Below are 8700 nucleotides of genomic sequence, written 5' to 3' on the forward strand. Positions count from 1 at the left end.
GCAAGCTAACAAGCGCGGGGCACGCCCCACGCGCCGCACACCCCCACCCCCCACCTCTGCGTCGTCCATCAGCTCGCTGTCAAAGTCGTCGGGCATCTTCTCGCGCAGTTGGCTCAGGCGGTCGGCATCCTGCGGGGGGGCGGGGCGGGGCGGGCAGGCAGGAGCGCGCGGGTGGCGTGGAGGCCCCGCGGCGCGACGCACCCGCCCAGCCAGGGCGCCACACCGCCGGCTGCCCAGCCCACCACCACCAGCCCGCCGAGCACATCCACCATCCACCCTCAGCCCCCCCACCCACCGCCAGTATGCGTGTGATCTCCTCCATCCCCTGCTGCTCCCGCGGCTGCGCCACCGCCAGCTTGGACAGGTCTGGCAGGAACTGGCGGAACCAGGCGTCGGCCATGATGTCGGCGAGGGCGGGGCGCTGGGCGGGGGCGATGGAGAAGATGCGGCGCAGCAGCGCCACGCAGTCGGGGGACACGTCGGGGGGCAGCTTGGACACGGCGGCGTCCACGTCGGCGGGCACCAGGTCCTGGATCTTCTTCAGCCTGCGGGGGGCGGGGCAGGGCAGGGGGAGCGGGCCCAGCGTGAGGGGGCTTGCTGCTCAGTAGTGGGGTGCGCGGGGAGGCGCGGCACAGCAGGAGGAGGCGCGACAGGGCAGGGAGCTGGGAGACAGGGCAGCCAGCGCAGCAGGCAGCAGCCACAGGCCGCGCGGGCGTGCCGCCCGCCGCTCCCGCCGCGCCGCCCACCTGACTTGGTGGTCGACATCCATGAAGGGGTACCGCCCCGCCAGCATGCAGTACAGCGTCACGCCGCAGCTCCACACATCCGCCTTCTCCGTGTCGTACGCCTCGTCGCCGCGGCAGCGCGCCACCTCTGGCGAGATGTAGGCGGCGGTGCCCACCCGCGTCTTGGGCACGCTGCCCCACATCATGTTCTGCGGCGGGCGGCGGCGTGCGCGTGGTGGCGGCGGCGGGCTGGAGGGCGGGCAGCAGGCCGGCGGGGCAGCCAAGCGGGGCCGGCGCGGTGCCCCATGCCAAGCGGGGCCAGCCCCCACGCCAGCCCACCCACTCCCAGCCCCCACACCCGCACCTCCCCACCCGCCCCCCACCTTTGAGTAGCCAAAGTCGCAGAGCTTGAGGATGGGTATCTGGTACTTGGTGTTGAGCAGCACGTTGCCCAGCTTGATGTCGCGGTGGGCGATGCGCAGGTTGGCGTGGCAGTACTGCGGCGCGGGGGCAGCGCGTGTGGGTGCGTGCGTGCATGCGCTGGTGCTGAGTGGGCCGGCAGCAGCGGCAGGGGGCGCTGAGGAGAGGCTCGGAAACGCGCGGCGGCGCCGAGGCGGCGGGGGCGGGGGTGGCAGCGTGCGCACACCGCGGGGCGCCTGCCTGCCCCGCGGCGCCTCACCTGCAGGGCCAGGATGAGCTGCTGGAAGAAGCAGCGGGCCTGCCACTCGGGCAGCCGCCCCGCCGCCTCCACATACTGCTGCAGGTTGCCACCCCCCACATACTCCATCACAATCGCCAGGTGCTGCGCCAGGCAGGGCAGGGCAGGGCAGGGCAGGGCAGGCAGGGGCGGTGAGAGCGGCGGGGAGGAGTGGGACGGGGCCGGTGCATGGCACGAGAGGCAGGCCGACGCACCCGCCATGGTGCCGCCTCCCTACCCGGCCAAACCACGATCCCCGCTGGAAACGTCGCTCTCCACCCCACCCCAAACCCCTGCCCCGGATCCCTGCCCCGCCTCGTCCCCACCCCACCCCACCACCGCTGCCCCCACCTTACCTTGTGCGTGACAAAGACCTCCTTGAATCCCACGATGTGCGGGTGCGCCAGCAGCCTGTGGTTGATGATCTCCCGCTCCACATACTTCTGGTAGAAGCGGGGGCCCAGCTCGATGAACTTCACCGCCACCTCCTCCCCCGTCTCTCGGTTGCGCGCGTGCTGCACCCAGCCAAAGGCGCCTGCGGGGGGCGGGGCGCCGGCGCACGCCGGGGCACAGGCGTGATGACGCAGGCCGGTGAGCCGGCTCCATGCGGCTGGCGGCTGGCTGGCTGGCTGGCTGCGCAGGGCGCATCGCATGCAATGCATGCAGATGCAATTGCGGCACATGCCGCAGTTCTGAGCAGCACAGCCCCAAGGAGCAGCGCCGTGTGGAGTGGCGGCCACCACCGCCGGGCGCCGACTTGGCGGCAAAGTGAGCGCTGGCGTCTGCGGCGGCAGCTGTGTGACCCGCTCGGCACCCACCTTTATCTAAATCCCTGATCTTCTCATACCTGTGCAGGCAGCAGCAGGGGGTGGAGGTGCTCAGACGGAGGGGGAGCGGCGGCGCTACCCGCCGCCAGCTGGCAGTGACCCCTCCCTCCCCGACGCTCGCCCCCCAGGGCACCCCGCAGGGCGGCTGCGGGCCACGGCTGCGCCACTAGCTGCCCGATCCTTGCGCACTTGGTATTCCCCGCCAGGGGCTCTATTTGCGCCATGTCTGGAGGCGCCCAGCTGGTGCCCCGCCTCTAGGTAGTCTCCACCCAGTGCCGTAGGAGGGCACGGCGCGGCGGGCAGGCCTGCTGCAGTCTCCACGTGCTTGCCGAGTAATAAAAGGCCTGCTCGTGCGGGGCTGTGGAAGACTTTCAGCGCAATCGGATCAGCGGCATGGGCGCCTCTGACGGCCAGAGATCTCCCTTTGGCCGCTGGAAAGGAGGAGATGCTGGCAGTGCACAGCAGTGACGCAGCGCGCATGCGGCGGCACACCACCCATGCAGGCATGAGATGTCAGACTGCCTCCAAGAATGAGGGGGTTACAGTACCGTGCGAGAAACAAATGTGAGCATAAGCAGCAATGCGATGCAGCAGCAAAGAGAATGAAAGACTGGGCGAGGACGCCCCGCTTGCCGCCTCAGGCTGCCACCGCCAGCCCCTGGCTCTTGTTCACGCTCTCCGCCACGTGGCGGCGCGCCCAGGCATCGTAGTGCACGATCTCCTCCAGGCTGGGCACCGCCACCAGGTCGGCAGCGTGCGCCTCGCAGCACGCCTCCACCACCCGCATGATGTCCAGGTAGCCGATGCGGTCAGCCAGGAACAGCTCCACGGCCTGGCACGAGCAACGCAGGCGAGGGGGTTCAGGGGGGTGCTGGCACGTGAGGCAGCACCACCGTGTGGAGCAGCACCAGCCAGCGCCGCTGCAGCAGCAGTGGCCACGCCATCGTGTGCGCAGTGCCAGGCCTGCCACCCCCACCTGCTCGTTGGCCGCGCTCATCACGCCCGTCATGGTGCCGCCGGCGCGCCCCGAGGCGTACGCCAGCTTCATGGAGGGATACTTGGCGTGGTCGGGGGCCCTGCAGGCGGGAGGGAGGGCGGGCGGCGGGGGCTGGGCCCACGCGGTGGGGGGCTCCATGCCGGAGCACTGACCCATGCCCCCACGGCTCCCCCATCCGCAGCCGTGCCCCAGCAGGCGCCCACCTCCCACAAGCAGGCCCCCCCCACACCTGAAGGTGAGGTCCCCCATCTTGATGAAGTCCAGGCGCGGCCAGGTCTGCTCGCTGCAGGGCACCCGCGCGGGCCACGACATGGTGTACAGGATGGGCAGCCGCATGTCGGGCCAGCCCAGCTGCGCCAGCACGCTCGAGTCGGCGGTCTCCACCATGGAGTGGATGATGGACTGGGGGTGGATGACGATGTCGATGGCGTCGTACGCCGCGCCAAACAGGTAGTGCGCCTCAATCACCTCCAGACCCTTGTTCATCAGCGTGGCTGCGCGCGGGGCGGGTGGGGGGAGGGTGGGAGGGAGGGCCAGGGCAGGGGGCTGGCACGTCATGCACGTGTGGTGCCACCCACCGGCAGGGCAGGCCGCCAGCGGGGCAGGCCGCCAGCCCCTAACCCCCACCCCACCCCCCACCCCGCCCACCCGAGTCCACCGTGATCTTGGGCCCCATGGACCAGTTGGGGTGCTTCAGCGCATCCGCCTTGGTCACGCCCGGCAGCTTGTCGACGGGCAGGTCGCGGAAGGCGCCGCCGCTGGCGGTGAGGATGATGCGCCGCATGCCGCCCTCGGGCAGGCCCTGCGCAGGGCGGGGCGGGCAGGGGCAGGGGAGGAGGAGCGCGGCTCAGGGCCAGGTCAGCACAGAGAAAGGCCGCCAGGGCGCCGCAGGAGTAGCAAGATGGCCACCGCTGCCGCACCCCGCCGCCGCTCCCCGCCGCCGCCTCCGGCTCCAAGCCCTAGCCCCGGTGCCCTCCCGCCCCAACCCAGCCCGCCCCAACGCAGCCCACCCCACCCCCCCTCCCTCCCCGCCCCACCTGCAGGCACTGGAAGATGGCCGAGTGCTCCGAGTCGGCGGGCAGGATGTGCACGCCGTGCTTCTTGGCCAGCGGCAGCACAAAGGGCCCCCCCGCAATCAGCGTCTCCTTGTTGGCCAGGCAGATGTCCTTGCCCGCCTCGATGGCGGCCACGGTGGGCTTGAGGCCCGCGCACCCCACGATGCCCGTCACGCACGAGTCGGCCTCGCCGTGCGCCGCCACCGCGCAGATGCCCTCCTCGCCCACCAGGATCTCGGGCTGCCGCGGCGCGCCCTTGATCAGCTCCCGCAGCGCCGCCACCTTGCCGCCGTCGCGCACCGACACCAGCGCGGGCTGGAACTGGCGGATCTGCTGCGCCAGCAGCTCCAGGTTGCCCCCCGCCGCCAGCGCGGTCACCGCAAACTTGTCGGGGTGCTCCGCCACGATGTCCAGCGTCTGGGTGCCGATGCTGCCGGTGGAGCCCAGCAGCGAGAACTTCTGCGCTCGCACAGCACAGGAGGGGCGGAGGTGGGGGCGGGCCGGCGGCGCGGGCGTGAGCAAGCACTGGTGCGGGCGTGGAGCGGCTGATACTGGAGGCTCACGGGCATCAGCGCCGGCATCCCATGCGGTCGGGAGCATGGGCCACGGGCCTGAGCAGGCGCACCTTGGGCCCGTCGCGCTGGGGCAGCGTCTCGGGAACCGGCACCCGGCCCGGCCACGCGGGTGGCGGCGGCGCGCTGGCATGCACCACCACCGGCCGCCGAGCCGCCTTGCCGCTGCGCTGCCTGCCCTGCAGCAGTTGAGCCTGCTGCGGCCCGCATATTGCGCTGCTGGACGGCATGGTGCTGGTGAGGGAGACTGAGGCGAGGGGGCGGCCTCACGATAAGTGTGTCGGTGTGGCAACGGCGGCCACAGTACACAATGCAGTTGCGGACGAAGGCCAAGCAGGATAGGAGGCAGAGCGCAGCACGCGATTCAGGCTCTTGAAAGTCTGCATTGATCGGCCTCTTTGAGTGGCCCGCACTGTGGCACCTGATCCGTGCACCCCCTGCATCATCCAAGATGCCTGCAGACCTGCTCGCCCTGGACCGCGACTCCCTGTTGCGGGTTCTCGCCCTATGCTCGGTCCAAGACGTGCTGGCGCTGGCCTGCTGCAACAAGGAACTGAGCCAGCTCCTCAAGGTGAGCAGCGCGGGCGCCGGGGGATGCGGTGGCGCACCCGGTGCGGTGGCACCCGGTGTGGCGGTTCGGCTGCGCACCCGGTGCGGTTCGCACCCTGCCCAACCACAATCACATGTGTGCAGGATGATGATTTGTGGCAGATGCTGGCAGAGCAGAAGTGGGGACACCACGTGAGGAGCCTGGCGCAGGTGGCGCCGGGCGGCTGGGCGGCATGGACGCGCCACCGCCTGGCGGCCAGCAGCCAGCCGGTCTCTCCCCTCAACCTCGTGCAGGTGGGCGGCGCCGCCTGCTTGCCTGCGCCTCCTGGTACACTGCAGCCACATTGCCAGGGCATCCATCTGTGCGCTGCCCCGTGGTGCTCACCTGCAGGAGCAGTACCAGGCCTGCCCCTTCCAGCACATTGCCGCCTGCCTGCTGTGCACGCGCACCACGGGCGGCACCGCGGTGCGCCACGCCATCCGCCGCTTCCTGGACCACTGGCCCACCCCCTCGGCGGTGATTGATGCCAGCGACGACAGGTGGGGGCGCAGGGCGGCGGCGCGGGGGCTACCAGGGGAGGCACGAATGCAAGCTGAGCGCGTGCAACATCACCTCCTCACTCGCATCCTCTCCCCCGCGCCTCCCCCCTCCCCCCCCGCCGCAGCATGCTGGAGGTGCTGCAGCCGCTGGGCCTGCAGGCGGTGAGGCTGCAGGCGGTGTGGGGACTGGCCCACGACTTCCTGGCAGCCGACTGGCAGTCGCCGTCTGACTTCAAGCACTGCGGCCCCTTTGTAGCCGACTCGTGGCGCATCTTCTGCCGCGGCGGCGGCAGCCTGGCGGGCGTGGGCGACAAGAACCTGCAGAGGTACCTGCGCTGGCGGCTGCACGGCAAGGTGGAGGAGGCTGGGAAGCGGGAGAGGGCGGCGGGCAGCCGCAAGCGCCGGGCCTCGCCGCCCGCAGAGGCGGGCACGCTGCGGAGCGGGCGACGCAGGAACGGCACGGCGGGCGGCAGCGGTGGGGGGGGAGCGCAGGCCTCGCCGCCAGGGCAGCGCCGCATGACCCGGGCAGCGGGGCCCAGTGGCACCGGCGCTGCCACCTCTGCTCCCAAGGCAGCCAGGGGTCGGAGGAGCTGAGGCACCTTGCTGCCCTCTCCCTGCTCTTGCAAGCTCGTGCCATGCCAGCCTTTGTTGCTTGCCCAGCTTGTTGCAAGGTGCACCGTGAGTTGTATACACATGCAGCCAGGCGTCCACAGCGCTCACGCGGTGGGAGTCCTTGCGCAAGTATCACAGCCACAGCCCGTCTGGCGCCTGCTGCCGCTGCTGCTCAGGCAGCTGCTGTGGGTCTGCCGCGTCTGGCATGGCAGCGTCGCCGCCGCTCGCCACCGCCGCCGCTCCCTGCTGCTGCTGCTGTGGGGGCGCCGCCGCTGCGGGGCGCTCCCCCGCGGGGATGGCCTCCCCGCCCAGCGCCTGCCGCCCCGCCCTCAGCTGCGCCAGCTCCTCCTCCAGGCGCTGCACCTTGGCTCGGTACTTGGCAATCACCACAATGTTCTCCTGCATGGGTGTGTCATCGGCACAGTGGGTTCATGCTCTGCCCAGGCTGGCGGTGAAGGGCGGCGGGGCAGCGGCAGCGGCGGCAGGCAGGAGGCGTCACCTCTATTGCCTGCTTAAACTCCCTGTCCTCGTCACCCTCCTCTTCTATGGCCACCTTGAGGTCGGCGTTGCTCTGCAGCAGGTGCTGCACGGCGTTTTGGAGTCGATCGATTTCGCTCAGCAGCATTCTGAGCAGGTCCAGCTCAGGAGGGGCCGCCATGTTGCTTTGGCGGTATTGTCACGAACGGAGATGGCGAGCGCGGCGTGCCTGGCAACCGGGGGAGTTCAGGAATTGCGCCGCCACGCTGGCACCGTCGACCGTACTGCGTCCCCGCCTTACAGTTTGATGCAGTGGTTGAAAACGAAAGGAATAGTGCTGTACTAAAGCAAACTCAAAAGGAGAACGAGCTGGCGGCGGGTCAGGCCGCCACCGGCTGCGGCTGCTGCTGCGCCCGCCCGTGCGCCGCCAGGATGTCGGCCGACTGCCGCGCCAGCTCGCAGAACAGGCCCACACTCTCCTCGGGCGTGCCCTCAATCACGCCGTGGCCCACGTTGAGGATGTGGTGGTGCGGCCCGGCCTCCACCAGGCACCGCGTCACCGCCTCGCGGATCGCTGCCTCGGGGCCAAACAGGACCATGGGGTCCACGTTGCCCTGCGGGGGTGGGTGGGAGGCAGGGGGACCAGGTTGGTTGGGCTGGCAGGGCTGGCAGGGGGAGGGGGACAGGTTGGTTAGGCTGGCGGGCAGGGCGGGCAGGGCAGGCCGGCCATGCCGGTGCAGGCCTGAGCCCTGTACGCCCACCCCCCACGCCCCGCCACCACGCACCTGCAGCGTGCGGCCGGCGCCCATGGCCTGCCGCGCCCCCGCCATGGTGCACTCCCAGTCCAGGCCGATGACGTCGGCGCTGCACGCCGCCAGCTGCGCGTGCTTGCCCGCGCCGCCGTTGGCGTGGAAGATGAGCGGCACGTGCGGGTACTTGGCGCGCACGGCGGCGATGATGCGCTCCGCGTACGGCATGCTGAACTCGGCAGACTGCTCGGGGGTGAGGTGGTGGGCCCAGGAGTCAAACAGCTGCACCACCTGCGGGCAGGGCAGCGAGGGGCGGGCAACAACGGGACGGGCCGGGTCACGCGCACCACGCGGCAAAGCAAAGGCGCGGTCGTCATGCGCGGCCCTGCAGCCCTGTCCCCACCACCACCACCACCACCATCCACCCCAGCAGCACCACCACCAGCACCACCCGCCCCCACGCCGCACGCGGCCCACCTGCGCCCCCGCCTCGATCTGGTAGCCCACATACACGATCAGCGCCTCGGTCAGGTGGTCCAGCAGCGCGTGCAGCACCTGCGGGCTGCCGTACATCATGGTCTTGGTGCGGCGGCAGTTGCGCTCCGCCCTGCCCTCCACGCTGTAGGCGGCCAGGGTCCAGGGGGTGCCCACGAAGCCCAGCAGCGCGGCGCCCGACCCGCCAATCTCGCCCCGCAGCGTGCTCAGCGTCTCGTGCACAAACGGCAGGCTGGACAGCGGGTCGTCCAGCGGCGCCAGGGCGCGCACCTGCTCCATGCTGCGGGGAGGGGGGGGGAGGGGGGCCAGGGCAAGCTTCAGGACCCATGGGGAGGGGGGGCCGGGCTGTGCCAAGGATCAGAGCGAGGTGGTCGTGCTTGCATGCCCGCCCGCCTCCCCCTGGCT

The 8700-nt window shown here is 71.1% G+C and overlaps 5 protein-coding genes across 5 annotated transcripts in view; 1 reads left to right on the forward strand and 4 right to left on the reverse strand.

Annotated features, from left to right (window-relative positions):
• CHLNCDRAFT_140361 (hypothetical protein) overlaps positions 1-2473 on the reverse strand; it is a gene marked incomplete at both ends in the record, with an annotated part of 2623 nt that extends 150 nt beyond the window's left edge. The window contains 8 exons of the mRNA XM_005850754.1: positions 55-129; positions 296-545; positions 747-934; positions 1109-1222; positions 1405-1527; positions 1779-1957; positions 2241-2269; positions 2439-2473. Of these exons, the coding sequence (XP_005850816.1) occupies positions 55-129; positions 296-545; positions 747-934; positions 1109-1222; positions 1405-1527; positions 1779-1957; positions 2241-2269; positions 2439-2473 (993 nt within the window). The remainder of the gene's footprint in view (positions 1-54; positions 130-295; positions 546-746; positions 935-1108; positions 1223-1404; positions 1528-1778; positions 1958-2240; positions 2270-2438) is intronic.
• A 304-nt stretch (positions 2474-2777) lies between these two features.
• DXR (hypothetical protein) lies at positions 2778-5159 on the reverse strand. Its single transcript, XM_005850755.1, has 6 exons — positions 4927-5159; positions 4284-4760; positions 3895-4048; positions 3476-3740; positions 3226-3325; positions 2778-3081 (listed from the first exon to the last, which is right to left on the reverse strand). The coding sequence occupies exons 1-6, from the start codon at positions 5101-5103 to the stop codon at positions 2887-2889; spliced, it is 1368 nt and encodes a 455-aa protein (XP_005850817.1). The 5' UTR covers positions 5104-5159; the 3' UTR covers positions 2778-2886.
• A 165-nt stretch (positions 5160-5324) lies between these two features.
• On the forward strand, positions 5325-6556 carry CHLNCDRAFT_50183 (hypothetical protein; the record flags this gene model as incomplete). The annotated part of the gene is made up of 4 exons (XM_005850456.1): positions 5325-5444; positions 5567-5716; positions 5814-5962; positions 6088-6556. 4 exons carry the CDS (start codon positions 5325-5327, stop codon positions 6554-6556), a joined length of 888 nt encoding a protein of 295 aa, XP_005850518.1.
• A 150-nt stretch (positions 6557-6706) lies between these two features.
• CHLNCDRAFT_140364 (hypothetical protein) lies at positions 6707-7232 on the reverse strand (the record flags this gene model as incomplete). The annotated part of the gene is made up of 2 exons (XM_005850756.1): positions 6707-6973; positions 7074-7232. 2 exons carry the CDS (start codon positions 7230-7232, stop codon positions 6707-6709), a joined length of 426 nt encoding a protein of 141 aa, XP_005850818.1.
• Positions 7233-7431: 199 nt separating this feature from the next.
• Positions 7432-8574, reverse strand: CHLNCDRAFT_140365 (hypothetical protein; the record flags this gene model as incomplete). Its single annotated transcript, XM_005850757.1, has 3 exons — positions 7432-7665; positions 7837-8091; positions 8278-8574. The coding sequence occupies 3 exons, from the start codon at positions 8572-8574 to the stop codon at positions 7432-7434; spliced, it is 786 nt and encodes a 261-aa protein (XP_005850819.1).
• Positions 8575-8700: the final 126 nt, after the last annotated feature.

The sequence above is a fragment of the Chlorella variabilis genome (assembly GCF_000147415.1).
Source record: "Chlorella variabilis unplaced genomic scaffold CHLNCscaffold_3, whole genome shotgun sequence".
Classification (NCBI taxonomy): domain Eukaryota; kingdom Viridiplantae; phylum Chlorophyta; class Trebouxiophyceae; order Chlorellales; family Chlorellaceae; genus Chlorella; species Chlorella variabilis.